This window comes from Salvelinus fontinalis, chromosome 3 (assembly GCF_029448725.1).
Source record: "Salvelinus fontinalis isolate EN_2023a chromosome 3, ASM2944872v1, whole genome shotgun sequence".
NCBI classification, from domain to species: Eukaryota; Metazoa; Chordata; class Actinopteri; order Salmoniformes; family Salmonidae; genus Salvelinus; species Salvelinus fontinalis.
This window is the reverse complement of record NC_074667.1, coordinates 76,439,548-76,467,179: the sequence shown is the minus strand read 5'-3', so window position 1 is coordinate 76,467,179 and position 27,632 is coordinate 76,439,548. Positions and strand designations below refer to the sequence as shown.

Genomic DNA, 27,632 nt, shown 5'->3' with positions numbered 1-27,632 from the left:
GTCAAGCCAACATATTTATTCAAGTAATGACAGTGAATACCACAAAATTCTCATAATTTTACTAACAAAACTGTAAAATATTTACAAAGATAAAATGCCATAGAAAAGGCAGCCGAAATTACAGAAGGGCATCAAGACACCAGATGACAACACATTCAAGAAGAAAGCCAAGTTATCCATAGCAGTGAAGTCAAGCATGTGTCATGTTCATTAGACAGCAAACTAACGACTGAAGCAGTCCAAGAATGATGACTTTTGTTACACGCCTTAATGAACACGACCGTGGCCACAGTACTGTGTAGGTGGTGGGAAACTTCCAACCAGGATTTCTGAAACACCATGCAACGGTCCTCATTTGTTTTGCTCTGGGCTGTGAGACATGGCAGTGGGCGTCTTGGTAGATTTCTCCACCACCCAGGGATGGGTCAGGACACCCTGGATAGGGAGCCTGTGGAGGGGGTTGTGCTTCAGCAGTTTGTCTATTAGGTCTCTGCTGCCGGCGCCAACGTGAACCGGATAAGTGAACTCCACCTGCAAGAAGGAGGTGGATTCAGAGTTGTGTTCCAGGTATATAACATAAACCTGTTCAGTTTAATCCTAAACATCTACCAATACATAGTCGACATAATCCGTGCAGGAAAAACACTACTGTGTTGTCAGCACCGCGTTTTAAACTGGGTGAAAGAACATTCCACATTTTTATAAAACTATTCAAGTTGAATCGATAGTGAAGGCATTAATAAATGGACTTTCCTGTCAACCAATACCAAACAGCTAAATAAGAGACCAATTCACAGCCAGCTCTAAGCTCTTACCAACTGGGCACCAGATGACGTTATCTAAGCATGGTTTAAAGTATGCATTTCACCATAAGTCTACACCGGTTGTTTACAAAGCATGTGACAAATACAATTTGATCTAAACGTAAACCAATAGGCGCAAAGCTGAATCAACGTGTCTTGCTGCCGTTAAATATTGTTTTCTATCCCAATTGTAAAGAAACACCAACAGCTCCACATAAAATAACTTTAGTCAGTTCTGACCCGTGAGATCTTGCGATAGGTGTCCTCATTGTTCTTGGTCTCAAATGGAGGGCGTCCCACAAGGAACTCATAGCAGAGCACCCCCAGGCTCCACAGATCCACCTTCTCATCATGGGTTCTGCCCTCAATCATCTCTGGAGGCAGGTAGTCCAGAGTGCCACACAGAGTCGACCTCCTGGACAGAGGGTGGAAGAGCATCAAGGGTATATTCAGTGAGGTGAAACATCAGGAATGTAGCAGATGGAAAAGTAACAACTTCCCTATTCCACATGACAATGCTTCCGGCTGCAGAAAGCAAACTTATTTCACATTAACGTCCAGGCACAATCTCAAGTTGCGAATAAACTTCCAACAAAGGTGATGGATGGAGGGGTTACCTTGAGGAGGGCGTATGCACCGACCAGCCAAAGTCTGCTATCTTCAGCTCCCCGTTGGCACCCAGCAGCAGGTTCTCAGGCTTGATGTCCCGGTGGATGACTTTCTTAGAGTGGCAGTAGTTCAGGGCATCGGCCAGCTCCATGATGTACTGGAGAAACAGAATGGTTTCAATTTAGGCCGAGGGTGTCCAAACATCTGAGCCGCACGAGGAAGATTTAGGAACGGCAGCCTCAGCACGTGATTTAAGAAGTTTCATATAACTTATTTTTGATAATATAACCAGAAAAATATTTTAAGGGCATTTAGGACTACAAAGACCTGGCAAATCCAGTCCTGACTATTTTGAATTCAAATGATTGTAGGCTTTGAAGTGATTAAAAAGTGTCACGGTAGTGGAATGCTCAGGAAAGCAGAGACACTTAAGTTCATCTTGATATTTAGATCGCTGCAACTCAGTCCGAGTGTCCTACAGACAAACAGACCAGCTGTGGCTGCAGATCTTAACGGCAGAATCATTGTGCAGGAAACTGCCCATGTCTAGCCTAAACCGTTCAAAGGTCATAGTTCAGTTTTGGCATTACTGGTGCCATGTTTGTGGTTGCCGTTATGCCTATCGCAGGACACACTTCAAATAATTCCACAAACGATAGTCACGGGCCATGTTAAACTACTCTCAAAGTAAATTCTTTTTCAAAAGTATACAAATTCCTCTTACCGTGGCACTCCTTTGTTCATCAAAGCTTCCGCATCGTTGCAGCTCACTGTACAGTTCCCCTTTAGGAGCAAACTCCAGGATGAGGTAAACACGAGCCGTGTCATGAAAGTAACCATAAAGACGCAGGATATTGGGGTGCCTGTGAGAGAAAAGCTGAATTAAATCGGTGCATTAATGTCATGTTTAACAATAAGGCTGATGTGTTACTCATCCACAGGGGATGATACTAGGACTAGCCTGGTAGACAGAAAATATTTGATCCTACTAGACAACCACTCAGTGCCTTGTGTCTGTAGTACTGACTACTGTACAACTCAATTGTTGAAGAGCGTTATTAGTTTGACTGTTCCTTGTTATGCCCCAACAGAAGTTGACTAAAGCACTAAACAGACGTGGCACCAGTCAGTCCATCTGAATGTCAGCTAGGACGGCATGATCAGCACCCACCTGAGGTGAGACTGGATCTCCACTTCCCGCCGTAGCTGGTGCTCCACCCCGGCCTTCTCCAGCTGCTTCTTGAAGAGCACCTTGAGGGCCAGGATGAACATGGTCTGGCGCTCCCTGGCCAGGTACACGTTGCCAAACTTACCCTTCCCTAAGGGACGACCGATGTCAAAGTTCTCCAGGGCCCAGCGTTTCCTACAATAGGAAGATCAGCCAAGTCGGTTACGCCATAGAAACCATTACCGTCACAGTAACGAGGCAGAAGTGTATCGTAACCATTCTACGGCAGTGACATTGGAACAGAATCACAGCATCTGGTCTGATGAGGTCAGATTCAACGTTCAGTCAACCACCTGCACTTACTTTGAAGAAGCAGTTGAGGATTCACTCTTGGTAGGTTTATCTGAACAAACAAAACAATTGTAAGAGTGGACCAAGGAATACCAACCATCCAATCTGACCATTACAAAACGTTTTGGGTCTTACTTTGTGGCTTTTCCTGCTTGGATTGTTCAGTGGCTCTGGCTGGCTCAGAACTTGCAGGAGTTGAAGCATTGGTGTGGGTCTTTGGCTGGCTCTGGGTTAGGGTCAGAACCTTTGACTGGCTGGGGGTCTGGACGGGTTTGGGGGTCTGGGTTTGAGGTGGCCCTTTAACAGATTTGAGGCTCTGTATTTGAGACTGCGGTTTAGGCTGGGGTTGAACAGGATTCACATTCTGATAACCAGCTTGCTGTTGTCTGGTCTTGGTGTGTGGGACTGTGGTCTCCGGCTTCTGGGTCATGGATCGCTGGATACGCTGCGGCCCATTTGACGGCCCTAGAACGCGCTGGGCTGGTGTGGCGTAGGCCACAGGTTTGTGACCACTGGACGACTGGGACACGGGAACACGCTTCGGCCCATCACTTGTAAGCTAAACATATGGGGAGGGAAGTCACGAGTACTATTAAGGCAAGACACAAAAAGATATCAGCACACTGCTTTAAGCAACCAAATAGTAGTTAGTTGCATGCTAGATATTGCAGTCAATGGTTTGGGTCAAGCCATGACTCGTCCTATTTAGGAGGATGACAGTTTCCTGTTTCTTTAGTTACAGCAGTGTTAATGTAGCCTGGCCATTGAGTCCCACAGGACATGCAGGCTTTTATACAAGGCCATCCACAGCACGTAGCAAGTTGAACTGAGTAGTGAACTAAATCGCATTTCAACTACATGTTGCATATTTATTTTATTTAACTAGGCAAGTCTGTTAACTTCACTAGGATAGAGGGTAGCATTTTCACTTTATATGAATAGCCTGCCCAAAGTGAACTGCCTCATACTCTGTCCCAGATGCTAATATAGGCATATTACTATTACTATTGGATAACAGAACTTATGGCAGGCAAAAACCGGAGAAAACCCAAACAGGAAGTGAGAATTCTGAGGCTGGTCGATTTAACCCATCGCCTATTGAAATCCCAGTGGGATATGGATCTGTTTGCACTTCCTACGACTTTCACTAGATGTCAACAGTCTGTAGAACGTTGAATGAAGCTTCTACTGTGATGTGGGGCCGGATGGAAGCTGGTTTAGTCAGCGATCTGGCAGAGAGCCAGTTCCTGGTCACGCACATTCCACATGATATCGACTTGCATTCCATTACTTCTATAGACAAAGGAATTATCCGGTTGGAACGCTATTGAATATTTATGATAACATCCTAAAGATTGATTCTCTACTTAGTTTGACAATTTTATTCGACCTGTAATATAACTTTTTGAAGTTTGTCCGACTGGATCTGCGTGAGCATTTGGATATGTGTACTATACGTGCTAACAATAGTAGCTACTTGGACATAAATAATGAACATTATCGAACTTGGATTCCCGGGAGTGCATTCTGATGAAGATCAAATGTAAAGGAATATTTATGACGTAATTTTGTATTTCTGTTGACTCCAACATGGCGGAGAAATGTTGTTTCTATCTGAGCGCCGTCTCAGATTGCATGGTTTGCTTTTTCCGTAAAGTTTTTGAAATCTGACAGCGGTTGCATTAACAAGTGTATCTTTAATTATATGTAAAACATGTATCTTTCAAAGTTTATGATGAGTATCTGTTATTTGATGTGGCACTCTGCAATTTCTCCAGATATTTGAGGCATTTCTGAACATGGCGCCAATGTAAACTGAGATTCTTGGATATAAATATGCACATTATCGAACAAAACATATATGTATTGTGTAACTTGATGTCCTATGTGTGTCATCTGCTGAAGATAATCAAAGGTTAGTGATTAATTTTATCTAAATTTCTGGTTCTTGTTACTACTATCTTTTACTGGGAAAATGGCTGTGTTTCTGTGGCTATGTACTGACTAGAGGTCAACCGATTATGATTTTAATGCTGATGCCGATTATTGGAGGACAAAAACCTGATCGATTAATTGGCTGATTTATTTAAAAATATATATATATAATACACAGCTCTGAAGTGACAATGATACTGAAGAGTCTGCTTAAGAGACAAATACTCTCAACTGTTTGAATAAAAAAAGAGTTTAAGTTACCTGTGATGAATGTTGAAAACAAAAACTTTAATAATTTCTATATGCAGGAAATGCTATTTTAATAATGGGCATGGTAAGAATTGACAACCAAAGTGGGAGTCATAGCTCCCATGACACCTAGCAAAATCTGCAAAGCGGTTGCTTCACCTATTCCATAAAATATTTTTTAGATTCACTTAAAATAAGGTCTTTGTTTCGTGCAGGTTTACATCACCTGTGTAGATATCCATAGGACAAGGTAACTCTGATCAATATTCACTAAATATAAGAGAAGGAGAAAAAAAATGTAGAGCGGATTTATGAAGATTTTGACAAACGTTACCCGTGTAAATCTCACTAGGATAAGGTATCAAAACGTCGAGGCGGTTTAAGCCTGCACGAAACACAGACCTCATTTGAAGTAGATCAAGACATTCTCTATGGAAGACATGAACGGTAAAATAACGAAGGAACCCCATTCAAATTCAGCAGCAAGCTAATACACGAATTATAACGCGTCGACTATTTCTCTAAACCATATACCTTTTGACTAATCCGGAAACTATCACCTCGAAAACAAAAACGTTTATTCCGTTCTGTATTTTATCTTACGGGTGGCACCCATGAGTCTAAATATTACTGTTACATTGCACAACATTCAATGTTGTCATAATTACGTAAAATTCTGACAAATTAGTTCTCAAAGAGCCAGACGGCCCAAACTGTTGCATATACCCTGACTCTGCGTGCAATGAACGCAAGAGAAATGACACAATTTCACCTGGTTAATATTGCCTGCCAACCTGGATTTCTTTTAGCTAAATATGCAGGTTAAAAAATATATATACTTGTGTATTGATTTTAAGAAAGGCATTGATGTTTATGGTTAAGTACACATTGGAGCAATGACAGTAATTGATTGTTTTTTATAAGATAAGTTTAATGCTAGCTAGCAAATTACTGCATTCGCTAACAGGCAGGCTCCTCATGGAGTGCAATGTAATCAGGTGTTAGAGCATTGGACTAGTTAACTGTAAGGTTGCAAGATTGGATCCCCCGAGCTGACAAGGTTAAAAATCTGTCGTTCTGCCTTGTTCCTAGGCTGTCGTTGAAAATAAGAAAGTGTTAACTGACTTGCCAAGTTAAATACAGATCAAAGAAAGGTTTAAAAATAAAAAATAAAAAATGTACGATTGTTGTGAAAACTTGAAATCATTCCGATTAATCGGTCGACCTCTAGTACTGACCTAACAATCGTTTGGTGTGCTTTCGCGGTAAATCCTTTTTGAAATCAGACATGTTGGCTTGATTCAAAACAATGTGTAGCTTTAATTTGGTATCTTTCACGTGTGATTTAATGAAAGTTTGATTTTTATAGTAATATATTTGAATTTGGCGCTCTGCATTTTTACTGGCTTTTGGCCAAGTGGGACATCAGCATCCCACATATCCCAGAGAAGTTAATAACAAATTATTTTTACAATGACCGCCTAGGAACGGTGGGTTAACTGCCTTGTTCAGGGGCAGAATGACAGATTTTTACCTTGTCAGCTCAGCGATTCAATCTTGCAACCTTACAGTTAACAAGTCCAACGCTCTAACCACCTGCCTCACGAGGAGCCCGTCTGTTACGCGAATGCAGTAAGAAGCCAAGGTAAGTTGCTAGCTAGCATTAAACTGATTATAATACACAATCATAATCACTAGTTAACTACACATGGTTGATGATATTACTAGTTTATCTAGCGTGTCCTGCGTTGCATATAATCGATGCAGTGCGCATTCGTGAAAAAGGACTGTCGTTGCTCCAACGTGTACCTAACCATAAACATCAATGCATTTATGATCAATACACATTAGTATATTTTTAAACCTGCATATTTAGCTAAAAGAAATCCAGGTTAGCAGGCAATATTAACCAGGTGAAATTGTGTCACTCCGTGAGCACCACTTTCAGAATTAGTTGCAACAAAATATACAAACCAGAGAATCTTTTTAATGAGCCATAACCAGTGGCATATGGTTAACATTTTAAATGTTTCTTCCACATTAACACAACCCCTCTGAAGAGGTGCAGGGGGCTGCCTTAAGCAACATCAGCACCCAGGGAACAGTGGGTTAACTGCCTTGCTCAGGGGCATAACTACAGATTATTACCTTTTCTTCTATAAATCCATTGTTGCCCAGTATGCTCCCATTAAGCCCGGTTTGCATTGAAACACATTGGGATCATGTGTTGACATCACTAATATGCAATGAGGCTAAGTAGTCATGCATTTTCTTTAGATTTAATTTAAATAAGATACTCAAGCTACAGTTATGCCTTTAAGATTACAGTTGAAGGATTTCAGGGATAGAACACCTACAAGTAGATGACAAATTGGAATTGAGGGACAAGTTGACTATTGGACTACTCATGTGGTTAGGACATTGTCCTTCATTCATCCAGGTGATTCTGTTTTTTGGTCCAACTACCTTTGCAATACAACAGCAGGCTTAAGACACATTTAACTAATTAACAGTACTGCAAGTGTGAACCCGCTTTCAAAAATAATTTGTGCATGGTGTCTTAGCCACAGAGAGATAGTGAGGGTGCAGGGTTACGAACAAACCAAGCAGTAACACCAGAATCAACTAATCAAGTCTATGGATAAAATTAGACACCCATGTTATTAGTAACTTCACACAACGAACAGTAATTTAATAATTTTAGAAGTTAATCTTGGATAAGAAATGTGTCTACAACATTTGGAAATTTAAATGTATTTATGGACATGGGCTTTTTGGAACACCCACAGGCTTTAACAATACAGCCAGTATCCTTTTAGCCCAGCCCCGAGTACTCATTTTACCAAACATAAGGTTGTAAGTAAAGTAGTAATTTCACATGAGATAAAGTTATTTCTTTCAAATTTGGGCTGTATAAATCATAAATGTCTAAACTTTGATTGGCTCCAATTCAGAGAGGTTGGGTTAAATGCAGAAGACCCATTTCAGTCGTACAATTGACTATAACCCCCTTTACTGGTACACGTACCTACGCTAAACACTTTGCCATATAGCAAGTGTTGCTTTCTGATCTACACTACTTCAAGGCAACAAAAAAAGTGCAGTTGGCAATAATCCCCTTCATATTTCGTCAAACCGGCCTAATTCTCACTTGAAACATTTAGTTTAATAGGCCAAATTACACTTAAAATATGAGTCCAAAGTGACCCGTTACTTTAATTTGTAGTCTATGACACTTCAGATTAGTAACAAATTCTCACGAAGTAGTTTGGATGTGACGTCAGATTGTGAACTAGCAACTTACATTTTATTCAACTAGGAAAGTCAGTTATCACATTCATGTTTACATAATGTATAAAGTAACTTTCGTTAGCTAAGTTCCATCGATTTTTCTTAATGGTAAATTTAGTGCATCTTACTTCACTGGAATTAGTTAATTGGTACTTTCTTGGTAAATTGTAGTTAGTTATTTTCAAAAGGTAGCTTACCCAACACGGACCATTATTAGTTAGTTGAATCATGTGATACGAACGGGGTTAGGATTGTCTTCATAGCTAACTAACGTTACATCCTGTGTATTTCCATGACAAAGTTGGAACAGTGTTAACTAGAATGCAGAACTGACCTTGTGTTCAGACACAGGCCTTTGATACTTCGAGTCCTTTGCCAACTTGAGTCTAGCAGCATCCATATTCTGTAGAAATATTTAAATGTGGTTAGCGCATTTAGCCAAAAGAAAAGCAGCAATCTAGCTAACATTGATAGCTAACGTTAGCTAGCTAGCTTCAGTAAGCCTAACGTTAACATCCATATTTCATACTTGATTATGGGGTCTAAACTTACCGAAATCTTAGCTACGACGGTTCAAAAACCAGCAGTGACTTCTCTCACGTCGTGTATTGATGAATATTGGACACCAAACCCCAATCTAGCAAGCCGACTCTCAGTTCTGCAAACTGATGCACGGGTTAGCCAACTCGTTAACGTTAGCTAGCAAGTCAGCCAAACCAGATATTTCGATTCCAAGCGAAAGAAACCTCGTTTAGCAAACGTTAGCTCGATAGTATTTCGATATTTGCTATCAGACCACGAGTTTAGTAGCTATATTAATATTTCATCTGGATAACTAGCGTGTAACTAAAATGCACATTGCACTCTAGTCAATCACACACTGACTCGCTAACTGCGTCTTGTTTAATTTCAAACATCCCTCTTTTAAATGCCTTTAAAAACGCTAAGGCCTGTGATTGGTTGACGGGCGACCCTCTTCCAAATAACCATTGGCTAACACAGGTTTGGTCATAACGTGTTACTCGAAATGCAATCTGGGAATTTCAGTGACAATGGCAATAATGAGATGGATTTCCACTTGTTACCACTAGTTGTGCACGACTCCATGATTTTTGGAGTCGACTCCGACTCCTGTGGTTGGAGTCGTACGAGTCGACTTTTGCTCGACTCCCAAAACACGCTGAAACGGATGTGCACCCACATACACAACACCTCATTATTGTGGAGTCCTACTAGGAAGATTACGACTGCGTTCTAGAAGACCGAAATGAGCTTGATGCCTATTTATTTACTTTAATTTATTTAACCTTTATTTAACTAGGCAAGTCAGTTAAGAACAAAGTCTTATTTACAATGACGGCCTACCAAACGCAAAATACATCCTGTGGGGACGAAGGCTGGGATTAAAATAAATAACATAAATACCGGACAAAACACACATCACGACAAGAGACAACACAACACTACATTACATAAAAAGAGACCTAATACAACAACATAGCAAGGCACGAACACGCGACAACACAGTATGGTAGCAACACAACATGACAACAACATGGTAAGCAACACAGCCTATAAAATAACTATTTTTTGGAAATATAGAAAGTTATGTGTAGGAACTATAATATTTCATTGATATTTCTGATGTGCGTAGCCTTCACGGATACCATGGGATGATGCGCCGCACTCTAAACTGATAAACCGGTTATTTGCAAAAAATAATATGGGATGCATGCCAGCATAGCCACTACACAACACAACACTAAACAATACATTAATTCCACTATAACGGTGCACACAAACTGTTAGGGCCTACATAAAGATGTCCCAACACCATAACCCTGCTACACCTGGCTATCAGAGGAGCCTTGTCTGGCAGCAAAACAGTTCATTCAGCCTGATTTACTGCCTTAAAAAAAACATATGGATGACAAATGTGGGTTCTACTGACAATTGAGATGTACTAACTATGGCATAAGGCACATATGTCAGAGTCAAGGCCCGCGGGCCACATCCGGCCCGCGAGAAGGTTTTTTACGGCCCCTGGGATGATCTTGATTTATTATTAGAACCGGCCCGCAGACCGCAGCAAGCCGGCAGCCCGCAGATCTTTTACACGCACCAATACTACATTTCCCACAATGCAACGGTGACGCACCGAGCAGTAGGCTGCTTCATTTCAATATTTATTGGCACAGCAGTCGTCAGCATCACAGTAAAATTAACTTTCAGATACCCATCAAAAATGGCAAAACGGAAGGTGGACACTGAGAACCGGGGGTTTCAAACAAGGTGGGAGTCGGAGTATATGTTCACGGAGGTAGCTGGAAAACCTGTGTGTCTTCTGTGTGGAGAAAGTGTGGCGGTACTGAAAGAGTATAATCTGAGACGACATTATGAAACGAAACACGCGGACAAAAACAAGAATATGGACATGGAACAAAGGCTACAAAAGGCAGAGGAATTAAAACGAGGCCTCAAATCTCGACAGGCTCTGTTCAAAAAAGCCAAATCACAAGGCCAGGCTGCTGTCAAGGCCAGTTTTATTTTGGCAGAAGAGATCGCTAAATCAGCCCGGCCATTTACGGAGGGGGATTTCATCAAAAACTGCATGATTAAAGTTTGTGACGAAGTTTGCCCAGAAAAAAGGCAACTCTTTTTAAATGTGAGTCTGAGCAGAAACACCATTGCCGAGAGAGTAGACCAGTTGTCCATCAATCTAAAAGAGCAGCTTGTGAAAAAGGGAAAAGATTTCATTGCATATTCCTTGGCTGTGGATGAGAGCACCGACATTTCTGACATTGCCCAGTTGTCAATTTTCATCCGCGGAGTGGACTCCAGCCTAAGCGTGACAGAGGAGTTTTTGGCTTTACGTCCTATGCATGGCACAACTACGGGGCATGATTTGTATGAAGAGGTGTCAAGATGTGTAAATGAGATGGAGCTGCCTTGGGAAAAACTCGTGGGTTTGACAACCGACGGAGCACCTGCGATGTGTGGACACAGGAGCGGACTGGTGGCGAAGATACGGGAAAAGATGCAAGAGGAAAACGCGACAGGTGAGCTGACAGCTTATCATTGTATCATACACCAGGAAGCGTTGTGCGGTAAAGCCTTGAAAATGGAGCATGTAATGAGCATCATCACAAAAAAGCAGGTTGGAACTGCTCGGTAACCCATTTGCTGTTGACGTGGAAAGCTCACCACCAAACCTCCAAATGGAGTTGATTGACCTCCAATGCAATGATGCACTGAGGGCAAAATATGCGGCAGTGGGTGCTGCGGAGTTCGCCCGTTTCCTCCCCGACACAATGCCCCAGCTGCGCATCCAGGCTGCTCAAACGTTGTCTATGTTTGGCAGCACATACCTGTGTGAACAACTGTTTTCTTTGATGAACCTGAACAAAACATCACACAGAAGTCGACTTACTGCTGAACACCTCCACTCAATTCTGAGGATTTCCTCAGCTCAGAGCCTTACCCCGAACATTGATGAACTTGTGGAAAAGATGGGACACCACCAAGTATCACCCTCAACCTCAAACAAGTGAACATTACTGTGCAATCACATATTTAGAGTTTTTACTCAGTTCAAGTTTAAAAGTTAAAGTTTAATATTTGTTTTCACTGCATGTTACTTCTCCTTAAACAAAGTGTTGTTTTTGATTAATAGATTTTTGCACTTTATTTTATTGTATTTCAATCCAATTATATTTTAAAAATATTTCAGTTGAGTGGATGATAGAAAATTGCTATTATTGTTTTTTTCTTTGAAGTAAATTTAGCCCACTTTTGCTAAAATAGAAAATATAGGCTACTGATGGTGCCTTGAATACCGGTTTCTTTCATTTAATGTTCATGTTATGGGGATTTTTATATAAAGGAAATTTGTCTTTTGTGTCTGTTGAAAATTAAAGATTACTGACAGAGCCATAAGAAAATATTGCTTTATTTATCTGATCATATTGGAATATATTTGTTAGGTTTTCAGTAGGTTCAATTAGGTTCACTAGACTATATGCGTCATTTAAAAAATTTTCAATGAACATTCGAACAGTCCGGCCCTCGGCTTGTAGCTAAATTTTTTATTTGGCCCTCCGTCCATTTGACTTTGACACCCCTGGCATAAGGGGATGACAAGCGGATAAGAGGCAATCAGTAATTTCAATTAAGACATTAATGAGCGAGCTAGGACAGATCTAGTCAATATACCTATTTGTTCAGCACTTTTGAAATGTACAGCTACACAATTCAGAACATGGGCTGTACTTACCGTGTTCTGCCTGTACACCAAGTCAGAACCGTAGGATAAATGAAGGGGACATATAAAAAGACAATGAAAGCTCTTACAAAATGTGTTTTTTACATTTCTCTAAAACAGGTTACAGGCCACATGTGCACCACCAAGTCAGAACAGTAGGCGAAATTAAGAGGTGAAAATAGACCAAATTATTAGGGTGAGGCACATGGGCTGGTAACAGCTTACTACACAACATACACTTATTGTTACTTTATTAGCTACAGTATAAATATCTCCCTGGCATATTACATAATTTATGCAGCAGCATACAATACATTTCTGGACTCACCATCATGTACTGTATTCACTTGAACAGGAAGGTGGCGCGGCGGTCCTTCATGGGCAAATTTTGTCATAAAACTTTCATCAAAGTCTGGCATTCTCTGGATTTATGGTGCTTTCAAGACAACTGGGAACTCGGGGGAAAAAACCTTGAATCATGACATCAGTGATCTTCAGGTCGTAGCTCTAGAAAGAGGCCCGTGTTCCCGATTTACAATTCCGAGTTGAATGAACTTTCAAAACATATTTTCCCAGTCATAGCTCGTTTTTCCCCAAGTTCCCAGTCTTGAACTTACTAAAGTCTGATTTTGCAGTTCCGAGTTAAGTTGTTTTTATTTTGGCACAAATCATGCTTCATTGACAGCATGGCCAATGTTGACTGTTTATCATTATAAACTAGGAAGAGACCCTTAATCAAAGACTTGAGACCACAAAGCCACTCCACTGAATAGCAGGCTAATGATTGTTTTGCAATGCTTGCAGTTAGCCACGGATTCCTTCCAAACCACTCATTGTTGAATTTGCGATTTCCAACTTGTGTAATGTTCATGTCCAATGGCCGATGAGCACCGATACATTTTATCTATAATTTCTCTTCATATCACAAGGATTAAAAAGGATTTGCCAGTAGAATGTCACCTTGATTCATGATGATTGTTAGCTAAGATTTTGAAAGTATGATGTTGACATGATCAGTCCAATCAAAGCTACTGTAGATATAACGTGATTTGATGTCATTTTATCTGTGGCCAATGACCTTGAGCCTTCTTGGATGGGCACTTCTAATGTAACTATGGCAGCACCCAAGGGGCTTGAATTTTCGAGCTCTACCCTTAGACTTGGTGGTTTGCAGCCTTGGAAAGGAAAAGTACATCAATTAACTCATGGTTAGGATTTGGGCGTTGGGTAATCTGATCCTAGAGCTGTGGTAGGGCATCTTCTGCCACCATCTCAACCTCTTTTCCCCCCCTAAGAATAAAAATGCAGGCATATTGGCTGCTCAAAATACACAGGTCGAGGAAAAGTGCAGACAGCTTTGCCATAAAACCCTAGTCCACAAATCTTTGTCAAAGTAAAGCAACAAATGTATGTAGCTACAATCAGACATTTATATTGGTTATCTGAGCTCAAACAGTGTAAAAGAAAACACATATTTCAGAGGACTTTATTTTTTTAATGTAAACCAACATGCCTGGTCTACATTTCTGTTTGACCGTTTGGAACTTGGAGTTTACAGAAGCATTTTAATCCATTATGACTTCAGCACCAACTAAGTTGTATTGTTGTGTAGGTGTAGAGTTAAGATATTTTATTCTAACTATGAGTAAAATAAATAAAAAACACACATAAATGACTCCTTACACATAATATGTCTGAAGATTAGAACGATCAACATGTCCCTTTGTTCTAACATCAGGTCATGTCAGAACAGAACATTCATTGACAAATAACAAACCTAGAATATTTGACATTACCACTTTAAAGCATATTAGAACTGACTGGCAACATAACACATTTGTATTGAGAATGCAAACCGGCATGGTTTTTGGAATGCATACATCACACCTACTGACTGTAGCATCTTTCTTTCCTTGCCGTATCGCCCTCGACAACACAAGTTTTCACCATAGACCCAAGACATAACATTCAGGTCCGGTTTGCACAGATTACACCTAGTCCTGGATTTTAAACACCATAGCAATAGTCCAGTGCTAAGCTTGATCTGTGTACGGGAAACCGGCCCTTAGACAGTTGGTAGCAGAGGCATTTGATCTCCTCAGCGTTGTTATGATCTACAATATATATACTGGATATCCCAGGCAGTAAGTACCACAGACAACAAGTACCACTGTTTACAACCAAATTAAAAACACATTCATCTCTCTTTATATATATATATAAAATAAATAATATATTCTCTCCATACGTCAAACATAGCAGACATTTCCATAACATACTGGAGGCTATAGCATTACATAACATTTAACCAAAACAGTGATTTTATATTATTTAAATACTTCGTTTGACTCTTGGGAGAGAATGCAGAACATTACTGGAGGGCCCGGAGCACGACCCCTCTCTTCTGTACAGTATGTGCGTTAGAAAATGCATTCATTGTTGGGGTCATTACACTTCGAGAACAGACATTTTGTCCTGGCATAGGGTCAGACTTCTGAGGCATCGAAGAACAATCCATTAGTAACATTCAGTGAGGACCCATGCAACCATTCGTTTCTTATCTGTTCATTCTTTCCAGTCACATTTGACTCCACCTTGTCAGTGATTTCACTCAATAAATGTGTCAATGTCAAGTATGAAAAACCCCAACCACGCCTTACCATTCTTAATTTAGGTGCAGCTTTCCGCAGGGAAAACGGTATCAAATGCAGCATGTTGCAACTGTTCTTGTTCGGTCTGTTAAAGGGACAGGTGATTGCATCCCCAGGATTTTTTCAATTACCTCTGATATGGTCTTAGCCTGGTCCCAGATCTGTTTGTGCTCTCTTGCCAACTCCGGCAACAGGCTAGTACTGTCCAACAAGATCAGTACAGAACCAAGTTGTTACTCGCTGAACCGTCCTCTATATTTGACACTGTCCCTGAGGCTATTACTTAGTGCTAGTGCATGCCGATAACATGACCGGCTCTAGTCTCAAACTTGGGTACAGAGCATATTTAGATTCTACTCCAACAGACACAGCATTTGATATGGTCCTCGCCTATAAAATGTTTTAAAATATATATATTAGGATAACTGTTGTTCCCTTCATTTCAGTTAGTACTTAAATAACAACAATAAATACAGTACTTGAATTGTAATCAAACTTGTAGATCTGATTCCTGGCTGGCTTAGACTTCAGACCAGTTGATGAGAATCAGAGCAGTCTAAAAGGGAGGTGGAGTCTGTTCTGACGCAGGAGAAGAACAATGTCCCCAGGCTGGAAGCTGGGAACGTAGAGGTGTCATTTCTCTGAAGTCATAGCAGCAGCCATGGGAGTCCTTATGGTGCCGCGGGCGGCGGCTGCCAGCTCCTCGATCTCTGCATTTAGCTTCCTGATCACCCACTCCATCGCCTCACGACCCTGATGGAGGAAGAGGAGACAAATTGGAAGTTGAATTATTATTTTTTTTAAACGATATAAATGATCTCAGATTTCAAAAGGACATAGCCTGGTCCCAGATCTGGTTGTGTTGTATAGCTCCGATGGAAGTTGTCATGCCAAACATGAGCATAGGTGTAGGCTATACAGCACGAAGAGATCTGAGACCAAGCTATCATGGACATGGGTTTTTTCAAACTACATGAAAACATAAGTGTTTCTCTAACCAGCCACCTGAGTAGGTGAGGTGAAGACAGAGATCACGTACCTTGCCTGCGTTTGCAGAGATGGTGCTAGCCATAACTCCCTCCAGGTAGCTACTCAGACTAACCCCTTTGACTGAGATGAGAGCTTCTTGAGTCAATATCGTCCTGCACAGACAAGAGTGGAGAATTTGTCTAAATATATATATATTCATGTAATGCATTTATCCTTAATTTAACCAGGGAAGTCACATTGGAGTCTCCCATTTCAAGTAGCCCCTGATACACTGTAAGCATGGCACAAAGTCTTACTTGGTTTAACTGTACTTACTTCTCTGCGTCATCAGGATGTGGTCTGTATGTAAGCTTCTCATCCACTGACACCAGGTTAGTGAATGTGATCTGCAGAGAGTGAGAGAGAGAGAGAATCATAGAGGCAGACAGCATTAGATATGTTTGGGGTTTAATGTAATATACACATTCACTCTAAATTACTGTGAACTATACTGAAAAAAAAAAACTATAAAAGCAACATGTAAAGTGTTGGTCCCATGTTTCATGAGCTGAAATAAAATCTCAGAAATGTTCCATACGCACAAACCTTATCGCTCTTATTTTAGTGCACAAATTTGTTTACCTCCCTGTTAGAGAGAGCATTTCTCCTTTGTCAAGATAATCCATCCACTTGACAGATGTGGCATATCAAGAAGCTGATTAAACAGCATGATCATTACACAGGTGCACCCTGTGCTAATAAAAGGCCATTCTAAAATGTGCAGTTTTGTCACACAACACAATGCCACAGATATTTTGAGGGAGCATGCAATTGTCATGCTGACTGCAGGAATGTCCATCAGAGCTGTTGCCAGAGAATTTAATGTTAATTTCTCTACCATAAACCGCCTCCAACCTTGTTTTAGAGAATTTGGCAGTACGTCCAACTGGCCTCAGAACTGCAGACCACGTGTAACCACGCCAGCCAAGGACCTCCGAATCGGTCTTCTTCACCTGCGGGATCGTCAGAACAGCATTTCTGTCTGTAATAAAGCCCTTTGGTGGGGAACTGTTTCTGAATGGCTGGGCCTGCCTCCCCAGTGGCCGGGCCTGCCTCCCCAGTGGCCGGGCCTGCCTCCCCAGTGGCCGGGCCTGCCTCCCCAGTGGCCGGGCCTGCCTCCCCAGTGGCCGGGCCTGCCTCCCCAGTGGCCGGGCCTGCCTCCCCAGTGGCCGGGCCTGCCTCCCCAGTGGCCGGGCCTGCCTCCCCAGTGGCCGGGCCTGCCTCCCCAGTGGCCGGGCCTGCCTCCCCAGTGGCCGGGCCTGCCTCCCCTGCCCAGTTATGTTAAATCCATAGATTAGGGCCTAATGAATTTATTTCAATTGACTAATTCCCTTATATGAACTGTAACTCAGTAAAATCATAGAAATTGTTGCATGTTGCGTTTATATTTTTGTTCAGTATAGAACAAGGTAGACCTTCCATAAATATTACACCATTTGACTCATTGCATTCAGGGTTCCTCAGTTCTCAGACACTCATCTGCTATTGGAAATGAGACCAGGACAGCTTCCAGAGTTTCAGGTTCTTCAACACTGCATGTTTTGTAAATGGTTACAGGTCTGGTCTTGTAACAAACTCTAATGCAACAGCCAGGCTATAGGTCTACAACATGCCACCTACGAAACAGATATACACGGAGTGTACAAAACTTTAAAAACACCGTGGTAATACTGAGTTGCACCCCCCCCCCCAAAGGATGTCCTTTGGGTGATGGACTATTCTTGATACACATGGGAAACTGTTGAGTGTGAAAAACCCAGCAGCGTTGCAGTTCTTGACACAAACCGGTGCGCCTGGCACCTACTGCCATACCCCGTTCAAAGACACTTAAATATTTTGTCTTGCCCATTCACTATCTGAATGGCACACATGCACAATCCATGTCTCAATTGTCTCAAGGCTTAAAAATCATTATTTAACCTGTCTCCTCCCCTTCATCTACACGGATTGAAATGGATTTAACAAGTGACATCAATAAAGGATCATAGCTTTCACCTGGATTCACCTGGTCAGTCTGTGTCATGGAAAGAGCACGTGTTCTTCATGTTTACTACACTCAGTGTATGTCTCAATGTCAACAAGTATTATATACAACACATTATGCTGAAATCAGAAAAAGTTTCAGAACTCACATTTGAAGATTGAAGCTCGAATGTCTTTTCAACGGGGTCCACTACAGAATGTTCCTGGATGTAGGTGCACGTCTGTGTTCTGCCAATGATCTGGAATGAGAGAGACAACAAATTGATCAGAACACAAATGATCAAAGCACCAGACCCGGCCCTGTTTAGTGTCATTCAAATGTCCTGACAGAGCACAGTTTCCATCCTGCACTGATCTCAATGGCCTAGCCAGTAGTAACACATGTATCAGACGGTTTCCTTTGTGCACTAGCTAGACATATAGAACATGTCTATGGACAAGTCAGATAATGCTGGATCTAACAGATTGGTTAATCTGGTTTCTCAGTAATCTACTGTACACTTGGCCTCCACTCAACAGTCCACTCATTTATAATATTGTTATTTTCTAAAAGTCGGTCATATTTTCTGTCTCAGTTAATTAGCAGTCTCAGAGATTCCCCGACGACGTCAATGCCCTGTGAGTGATTTTGGCCGGTTTATGTGCTAGACTTTAAAAAAAAAGGACTTAACATGGATATTAATGGCAATTTTGTGACCACGTGCCCCAATCTACAGAATTGCTATTAATATCACTGCTACCCAGACTTTTTGTGACCACGTGCCCCAATCTACACAAAGTCTGGGTAGTAGTGCTGATCTAGGATCACTTTTACCTTTCAGATCATAATAAATTAGATGTCCTGCCTGTTTGTCCCTGTCCGGGGGTATCATCGGACAGGGCCACAGTGTCTCCTGACCCCTCTTGTCTCAGCCTCCAGTATTTATGCTGCAGTAGTTTATGTGTCGGGGGGCTAGGGTCAGTCTGTTATATCTGGAGTATTTCTCCTCTTATCCTGTGTCCTGTGTGAATTTAAGTATGCTCTCTAATTCTCTCTCTCGGAGGACCTGAGCCCTAGGACCATGCCTCAGGACTACCTGGCCTGATGACTCCTTGCTGTCCCCAGTCCACCTGGTCGTGCTGCTGCTCCAGTTTCAACTGTTCTATCGAACCCTGATCTGTTCACCGGACGTGCTACCTGTCCCAGACCTGCTGTTATCAACTCTCTAGAGACAGCAAGAGCGGTAGAGCTACTCTGAATGATCGACTATGAAAAGCCAACTGACATTTACTCCTGAGGTGCTGACCTGTTGCACCCTCGACAACCACTGTGATTATTATTATTTGACCCTGCTGGTCATCTATGAACATTTTAACATCTTGGCCATGTTCTATTATAATCTCCACCCGACACAACCAGAAGAGGACTGGTCACCCCTCATTGCCTGGTTCCTCTCTAGGTTTCTTCCTAGGTTCTGGCCTTTCTAGGGAGTTTTTCCTAGCCACCGTGCTTCTACATCTGCATTGCTTGCTGTTTGGGGTTTTAGGCTGGGTTTCTGTACAGCGCTTTGTGACATCAGCTGATGTAAGAAGGGCTTTATAAATACATTTGATTGCTTGATGTATATGGACATGGGGAACCTGATCCTAGATCAGCACTCCTACTATGAGAGGCTTTTTGCATTGAAGCCCAGGAGACAGTGTCCTGTCAATGATTTGGCCGGTGCAGGAGCAAGACTGTCAAAGGACTCTGCCGACCTTCCTTCCCAGGATACAAACCAGAGTTGAGTAGTCTCGTCACAGCACCAGTTTCTGGGGGCTAAGATTAAAGGACCAGGCAAGGGAGGAGCACAGCGGTTAATGCTTCCATAGTACTAGACTATGGGTCAGATCAGAGCTCTGGAGATGACCTCATATCAATGGAAAAATAATAGGAATATTTGCCCCCAAAAAACTGAAGAATATGATGTGTATGAACTGTCATTTTAAAACTGAAGTTATAGTCTACCTGGTCAATAAATGAAGATTCAATTAAATCACCTAATCTTTTACAATGCCTTCATAGTCATAATAGTCATAACTGTAATCTTGTGGCAATTTGCATATGCAGCAACCAAACTAATTATGGACAGTGTTTAATAGCTACACCAGACAAGAACATGGTGATGAGACTGGAAACCATTCAAAGCAGCCCTGAGTAGGCCCCTCCCTCCACCTGTTACAGCAGGCCCCTCCCTCCACCTGTTACAGCAGGCCCCTGGCAGCATAGGTAGAGGTCTGTCTGTTACATCACTGATAAGAGGGTTGTGTTTTATAGGGACAGTTCTGTACTGAGCAGACAGGATTATGTTTTATAGGGGTAGCTCTGTACTGCCAGGACACTAGGAACAGAAATGGCACCAGCTTGTTCAGGACAGCATGTGCCAGACATAGAGCAATGCAGTCTCGTGCCACGGGTAGCGGTGGGCAGCGAGCCTGCTACTCTTACCCCCCCCCCCCCCCCCTACTCCCCTATGTCCAGGAATAGCACCCTACGGCTGGGAGTATTGGGGGCCAAGGTCAACTACTGCATAATGGAGGAGGCATTGCCTGGCCTGACGCAGAGTGTGTGTGAGAATGTGTAACTGAGAATGTGTAACTTCACATATGGCTGTGAAGCTAGGCTATGACCTCGAGTAACACTGAGGCTGGGGGTACTAGGAGCAGTCTACCAGGAGGAGTCTCAACCCATGACACCCCACAATTTGTGACACCCCACGCAGCAGTTGAAAGGTTTGAAACAGCAGGTTTGTTGTCCAGTCAAAAGATACCGTCTTGCTGTACTTTCATTTTATGGAGCTTGACGTATTTGCGCGATAAACATTTAATTTTCTATTTCTAGGGCTATTGCAGAGAAAATGCTGAACGAAAAGGCTAGTATGACACTCAGCCTGCTTACTATTATGTTGCTAAAGTAGAATCTACTGTGATAGATCCTGTTTTTCATTCTGATCTATCTAGAGCCTGTATAGCTCTACGTGTTTGAATTTCTATAAAAATAACAACAAAAAATACTTACCGACTTGACGATGGAGGGCAGGCCCCACTCAGCGCTCAGCAGTCTGTTGCTGTGCAGGCGTCCCCGTGTGTCCACACTACGGTCCAACACATCCACCCCAAACACACTGGGGTTCATGGGGTTGGGGTACTTCTGCATGGCAGCCTTGGTGACTGTCTCCCAAGGATGGCTGTAGAGGGGAGAACAGTTTATCACCATTCAATTTATGCACGTTTTTACTGATATCCACATGGCAGTCAGACACTGAAATCCATGGAAAAACACACACACACACACACTTTCTTTAACATTGAAGTTGAAATCACAAGTACAATTCATGACAAGATGTATATTTATTTAAACACTTGTGTGGATGAAACAGGTGCCGTTTAGAGCTATGAACATTCATCTATTTATGTGTCACAGCCTCTACGAGTTGATTATTATTCCTCGATGCAGTGAGCAGGACAACATGCTCTGAGAACAGATATGTAAGTCTAAAACCTCACTGGTTTAATTCAGTTCCGTCTACATAGTAGCTGAGTGTCAACCTTTTTTTTTTAAACCGGTGATTTGACTTGTAAAATAGCCTAAATGTTTCCACGGATTGATTCTTTCATCTAGGTTGTCATGGAGACCGAAGCCATGTGTTTGCGGCGTGACGCATCTCGGAGGAGCGTCCAGAACTAGGCGAAAGGTTGCGGTTGCTACTACGACGAGCTAACTGGTTACGCAATTCCACTGCAGCCTGACACTGACCGCTAGAAGCTGTCGATTTAAAATATCAGATGCTGTTCAACAATACAAACTGCCTGGGTCAGGATTCTCACAGTCATTGAAAGAAAAAAAACAATAACTAGCTAGCTAGCGTTTGCTGACTAAACTCAAATCCACATGGGATACAAGTTACAAATCGTGAAGTTGAGTTCTTCAGTCAGTTAATTCAAGACAAAATCGATACTAAACGAAACAACAAGAACAAATCAATGACTATATAGAAAGCTGGCTACTCACTTGAAAATATGTTCCGATGTCCAGATCTTCATGGTCGGTGAGATGGGGAGCTTAGGAGTGAATCAGCCGGTGATTGCAGTCACACTGTTGGGAAAACCGCCCACGTTTAGAAAAGACCCAGCGCAAACCCCCACCCCCACATACGACGCGCAGTCATGGGACATGTGTTTGTGATGGCGCACTTCCGCCGCATTCCCCGGCGTTGATTGACAGCGGTCGACAACGCACAGACAAAGTGGAGGGAAAAAACGCACGCGCCTACTAGACAGGACGTTCTTCTGGAAGGCACAAGTTTTGGCATGTTGGCGTGTGCATGTTCCTTATATCAAATCCAAATTTGAATAACTACCTATGAGGTAGACATACAGTTGAACCCATTTTTATTAATTGAATAAATAAAACAAATATTAACAGTAATGTTTTTCAACGATTATTTGCTTTCTCTCCTAAATAGGATCTCTATCCTCTAGCTCAGGGGTGTCAAACTCCTTCCATGGAGGACCTAGTGTCTGCAGGTTTTTGTTTTTACCTTTCAATTAAGACCTAGACAACCAGTGAGTGGAGTTATTTACTCATTAGTGACCTTAATTCATTGATCAAGTACAAGGGCGCAGCGAAAACACTGCAGCCACTCGGTCCACCGTGGGATGTGTTTGACACATCCTCTAGACTATTCCACTTTCCACATAGGATCACAGTATAGTAAAAACAACTGGACAATGTTTCCATGTATCCCCTTCAGTGAGGTTACATAACTCCTCACTCAGTGTGGGTCCAACCTTGATCCTGAATAAACATGGTCTTGGATGTGGTCATTGCCCTACCTTTTGATTGGTTAAACATTTCCTCTGAGTATAGAGCTACTGCAGAGATGACTGAAAGCTTGGTCATTATCCTCTGGTATGGATTATATCATTTCCTTCTAACCTACATTCCCATCACAAGAGGTTGGTTGGTGGCACCTTAATTGGGGAGAACGGGCTCGTGGTAATGGCTGGAGCGGAATATTTGGAATGGTATCAAATACATCAAACCCATGGTTTCCATGTGTTTGATGCCATTCCGTTTGCTCCATTCCAGCCATTATTATGAGCCGTCCTCCCCTCAGCAACCTCCACTGAGGCTACATGGCCTTTAGTCCATAGAATAGTCTCTGTCTTCAGGTGGCACAGTTCATGGGTCTTTCAGCCTGATCTGAGCATATTATGACTGTACAAAAGGGGGGATTCCGCTGCCTTGTCAAATGGTCTTATCAAACTGGACAGAGACAGTCACAAGTAATCTCTCTCTGTCAGATGGGAGGAGTGGGAGGGAATTCTGTGCCAAATGTACCCACTGACTGAGTTCTAGCTACTGTATGTTGTTGTAGCGTTACTGGGCTTTAAAACCAGACCTAGGATATTGTTCATTGACAATAATGTTTGAACTTGGAAGAACCACACAAAATAAGCACACAGAGAACTATTGTTATAATGGATAATTTTAATAATATTTAATATAATACAAATGGTTCACAATATCACACTGAATACATTGATAAAATTGCTGAGGCACAAAATAATTAGCAAATAGAACATTATACTCCCCTTTTTAAATACAGCTTTTTTAATTTGCATATGATCTCAATCAAGTTTGGGAAATCTGGTAGTCTACATTACAACATTGACAGAATTTGTTATCTATATTTGTCAGACAGATTCTTTCCTGATCTATTCAGTTTCATTAAAAAAAACATGAAATAGGCCTACATCAGTATACAAATGCAGACAATTGACACTGCATTACAGCTCTCTATTACCACACTGTACATTTCATTAAACAGGCAATTATCCTGATATCTCCTTTGGACACTATGACACAAATACTAGAGTAGGGCCAGAAGTTCTTTCTGACCTCATGACCTGACCTGGAAAAACCCTGGGCCCTTATTATAAACTATCAGGAAAAACTCTTGTTGAAGCTTCCAGACACAGCCTTGCTGCTCAGAACCGAGAAGACAGTGACGACATGATTCTTCCACACAACATATGATGCCACATCTACTCAGCTATAGTCTCAATGGTTTCAATAGTCTCTGTCACAGTCTCCATCGTCGTAACTTCCGTACTCTGAACTCTCGTTGCAGCCGGTGAAGCCGACTTTTCCCCAGACACCTCCTCGGGCCCCCAACCCTCGTCAGCCGTGGCATCCTGGTACTGCTGGTACTCGGACACCAGGTCATTCAGATTGTTCTCTGCCTCTGTGAACTCCATCTCGTCCATGCCCTCGCCAGTGTACCAGTGCAGGAAGGCCTTGCGCCTGAACATGAGTGAGAACTGGTCTCCTACACGACGGAATATCTCCTGAATGGCCGTGTTGTTGCCAATGAAGGTGGAGGCCATTGTGAGCCCCCGAGGTGGGATGTCACATACGGATACTTTACAGTTGTGAGGGATCCAGTCCACAAAGTAGTTGCTGTTCCTCTGTTGCATCATCAGCATCTGTTCGTCCACTTCCTTGGTGGACATCTTGCCACGGAACATCCCAGCCACGGTCAGATAGCGCCCTCTTCGGGGATCGCAGGCGGTCATCATATTACGGGCATCAAACATCTGCTGGGTGAGCTCGGGCACGGAGAGGGTACGGTACTTCTGGCTGCCGCGAGCTGTGAGAGGTGCAAAGCCCGACATGAAGAAGTGGAGGCGGGGAAAGGGCACCATGTTGACAGCTAACTTCCTCAGATCGGCGTTGAGCTGGCCTGGGAACCTCAGGGAGGTCGTGACCCCGCTCATGGTCATGCACACCAGGTGGTTCAGGTCACCGTAGGTCGGGTTGGTGAGCTTCAACGTACGGAAGCAGATGTCATAGAGAGCCTCGTTGTCAATGCAGAAGGTCTCATCCGTGTTCTCTAGGAGCTGGTGGATGGACAGCGTGGCATTGTAGGGCTCCACTACGACGTCTGACACCTTTGGCGAGGGCAGGACACTGAAGCTGGTCATGATGCGATCGGGGTACTCCTCGCGGATCTTGTTGATGATGAGGGTGCCCATGCCGGACCCCGTCCCGCCACCTAGGGAGTGGACGAACTGGAAGCCTTGAAGGCAGTCGCATCCCTCGCTCTCCTGACGCACCCTGTCAATCACAGTGTCCACAAGCTCTGCTCCCTCTGTATAGTGACCCTTGGCCCAGTTGTTCCCAGCACCAGAGTTTCCTATTCCATAGAAACCGGCAGAAAGAGAATTGTGCCCATCAAGTTAGTGCAACTAACTTACATTGTAAATAAGAAGTTCTCCAGCGATTTCTGAACATTTACTGCGATATCCCAAATAGAAATACAGTAAATTATGCACAACTGCAACCTTCAAGGTGTAGTGCATTCAAGGACTTGGTCTGACAGGAATCCGTGATGTCATTGGCCTCCCTCCTTGAGGAACAATAAAGGAACCTACACTGACCTGGACCACCTATTGAGATGTGCCTTTTGTGAAGTAAATCGTGTGTTAAATGAGTTGAAAATGAGACTGGAGTGCCACTTTAAACGTAAAAAAGTGAAATATCCCTTTAAGATACAGTATGCATATTACAATAGTGTCAAAAGAGTATTATTATTGAGTTTCCATCATCATCAATAACTTTGATTAGATGTACAGTTTCTGTCATCAATAACTTTGATTAGATGTACAGTTTCTGTCATCAATAACTTTGATTAGATGTACAGTTTCTGTCATCAATAACTTTGATTAGATGTACAGTTTCTGTCATCAATTCCTTTGATTAGATCTACCGTTTCTGTCATCAATAACTTTGATTAGATGTACAGTTACTCTCACCGTGTATAAAGTTATCTGGCCTGAAGAGAGCTCCTATGCGGCTACCCCTGACACTGTCCATGGTCCCTGGTTCTAGGTCAAGGAGCAGGCCCCGGGGAACATATTTACCACCTGGAAGAACAAATGAACATGTCATAAATTATTTGCATTTGGTCCAAGATAATATATCTTGATAGTCCTGTGGACTGAAGAACTCTCTTTATTTTTCAATAATGTATCCATTTCTCTTACCGTTTGCCTCGTTGAAGTAGACGTTGAGCCTCTCCAGCTGAAGAGGATCATCCCCCTCATACATTCCTGTAGCACTGATTCCATGCTCCTCGCTGATCACCTCCCAAAACTGTAAAGACATTGATACACAGTAAAGCTATATATCCGTGTTGTATATTTTGAGCGTGACCTGCCCAAGAAAAACACAGAACCAGGAAAAACTCAGGCCCTAATGATAACTCCCCCAGACCCCATCAGATGCCCCAATACACATATTATGATGACGTGTGAGCCATCCATAGTGGTGAACTGTAGCTAAAATCTAACGCATCATACAGTTGCTCTTGCTTGTCCTCAGCAGCAGCCATGATAACAATGTCCCACCCTTCAATGTGCTGCCTTCTGCTACTTCCTCCTTATCTCTGAGCAGAGTGCCCCTTGGGGACCTCCCTGTCACTCACACTCAACAACCACCACGGCAGGCAACGTGCCAGCACCCAATAACTTGTTCAATATACACTGTTTCAAACATGAAAAAATATATAGATTACACTCAAGAGAAGGCCAATTGGTTGACATGTATAGGTATGTTGTGCTTTACTACTCTGTGATTAGTATATGAAAGGCATCAACATTATCATCAAGTAACATACCCTACTGTACCAGTTTCTAAGTCTCATTGCATGTAAATAAAGTATATATATATTGTATTTGCAGTGGAAGTATATATATTTTATTTCTAGTGGAAGTATATATACTGTATTTGCAGTGGAAGTATATATATTTTATTTCTAGTGGAATTATATATACTGCATTTGCAGTGGAAGTATATATGTATATATATTGTATTTGCAGTAGAAGTATATATACTGTGATTGGAATCAAGATAGCATAGAGCTAAAGCATGTATAGTGTTTAAAAAACACAATTAATCCATCTGAATATAAAACAGTTCATTTATCAACCATTCAGTGAGTAAAAAACACATTTAACCCCTTTGAATATACAACATTTAATTTATCAAACCTTCGCTGAATAAAAAATACATTTAACCCCTTTGAATATAAAACTGTTAATTTATCAACCCTTCAGTGAATAAAAAAAATACTTTTAACTAACTTGAATAGTAAACAGTACATTTACCTTAGAGCCTATCTGATTTCCACACTGTCCAATCTGTAGATGTACAATTTCACGCATGATGAGCGAGCTAAAGACTGCTAACACACAAGGGCGTCTGACATGACACTGCC

The 27,632-nt window shown here is 42.2% G+C and overlaps 3 protein-coding genes across 5 annotated transcripts; all 3 read right to left on the bottom strand.

Moving 5' to 3' along the window:
* Window position 1: 1 nt before the first annotated feature.
* Window positions 2-9,322, bottom strand: aurka (aurora kinase A). The gene is made up of 9 exons (XM_055918069.1): window positions 8,959-9,322; window positions 8,741-8,809; window positions 3,067-3,490; window positions 2,944-2,983; window positions 2,584-2,775; window positions 2,137-2,275; window positions 1,421-1,569; window positions 1,044-1,218; window positions 2-531 (listed from the first exon to the last, which is right to left on the bottom strand). Exons 2-9 carry the CDS (start codon window positions 8,804-8,806, stop codon window positions 352-354), a joined length of 1,365 nt encoding a protein of 454 aa, XP_055774044.1. The 5' UTR covers window positions 8,807-8,809; window positions 8,959-9,322; the 3' UTR covers window positions 2-351.
* Window positions 9,323-14,137: 4,815 nt separating this feature from the next.
* On the bottom strand, window positions 14,138-22,521 carry LOC129851490 (PRELI domain containing protein 3B-like). Of its 3 annotated transcripts, none has more exons than XM_055918066.1 (6): window positions 22,361-22,502; window positions 21,368-21,536; window positions 18,480-18,569; window positions 16,624-16,694; window positions 16,358-16,460; window positions 14,138-16,071 (listed from the first exon to the last, which is right to left on the bottom strand). In XM_055918066.1, the coding sequence occupies exons 1-6, from the start codon at window positions 22,390-22,392 to the stop codon at window positions 15,952-15,954; spliced, it is 585 nt and encodes a 194-aa protein (XP_055774041.1). In that variant the 5' UTR covers window positions 22,393-22,502; the 3' UTR covers window positions 14,138-15,951. The 3 variants fall into 3 exon arrangements, with proteins under 3 accessions (XP_055774041.1, XP_055774043.1, XP_055774042.1); XM_055918068.1 differs by lacking the exon at window positions 14,138-16,071 and adding an exon at window positions 17,203-17,300 and having other exon boundaries at window positions 16,368-16,460; window positions 22,361-22,516; XM_055918067.1 differs by lacking the exons at window positions 14,138-16,071; window positions 16,358-16,460 and having other exon boundaries at window positions 16,630-17,300; window positions 22,361-22,521.
* A 1,303-nt stretch (window positions 22,522-23,824) lies between these two features.
* On the bottom strand, window positions 23,825-27,632 carry LOC129851489 (tubulin beta-6 chain-like). Its single transcript, XM_055918065.1, has 4 exons — window positions 27,523-27,632; window positions 26,401-26,509; window positions 26,170-26,280; window positions 23,825-25,550 (listed from the first exon to the last, which is right to left on the bottom strand). The coding sequence occupies exons 1-4, from the start codon at window positions 27,577-27,579 to the stop codon at window positions 24,400-24,402; spliced, it is 1,428 nt and encodes a 475-aa protein (XP_055774040.1). The 5' UTR covers window positions 27,580-27,632; the 3' UTR covers window positions 23,825-24,399.

Excerpts from the sequence above, each read along its gene's own strand:
- aurka (XM_055918069.1), bottom strand. The coding sequence starts at position 8,806 with ATGGATGCTGCTAGACTCAAGTTGGCAAAGGACTCGAAGTATCAAAGG. Across the intron at positions 3,491-8,740 it reads GGCCTGTGTCTGAACACAAG|CTTACAAGTGATGGGCCGAA; the intron begins GTCAGTTCTGCA and ends CCATATGTTTAG. Across the intron at positions 1,219-1,420 it reads GTGCATACGCCCTCCTCAAG|GAGGTCGACTCTGTGTGGCA; the intron begins GTAACCCCTCCA and ends CCCTCTGTCCAG.
- LOC129851490 (XM_055918066.1), bottom strand. The coding sequence starts at position 22,392 with ATGAAGATCTGGACATCGGAACATATTTTCAA. Across the intron at positions 21,537-22,360 it reads ACATCGGAACATATTTTCAA|CCATCCTTGGGAGACAGTCA; the intron begins GTGAGTAGCCAG and ends TCCCCTCTACAG. Across the intron at positions 18,570-21,367 it reads TGCCCTCCATCGTCAAGTCG|ATCATTGGCAGAACACAGAC; the intron begins GTAAGTATTTTT and ends CTCTCATTCCAG.
- LOC129851489 (XM_055918065.1), bottom strand. The coding sequence starts at position 27,579 with ATGCGTGAAATTGTACATCTACAGATTGGACAGTGTGGAAATCAGATA. Across the intron at positions 26,510-27,522 it reads GAAATCAGATAGGCTCTAAG|TTTTGGGAGGTGATCAGCGA; the intron begins GTAAATGTACTG and ends ATGTCTTTACAG. Across the intron at positions 26,281-26,400 it reads CTACTTCAACGAGGCAAACG|GTGGTAAATATGTTCCCCGG; the intron begins GTAAGAGAAATG and ends TTGTTCTTCCAG.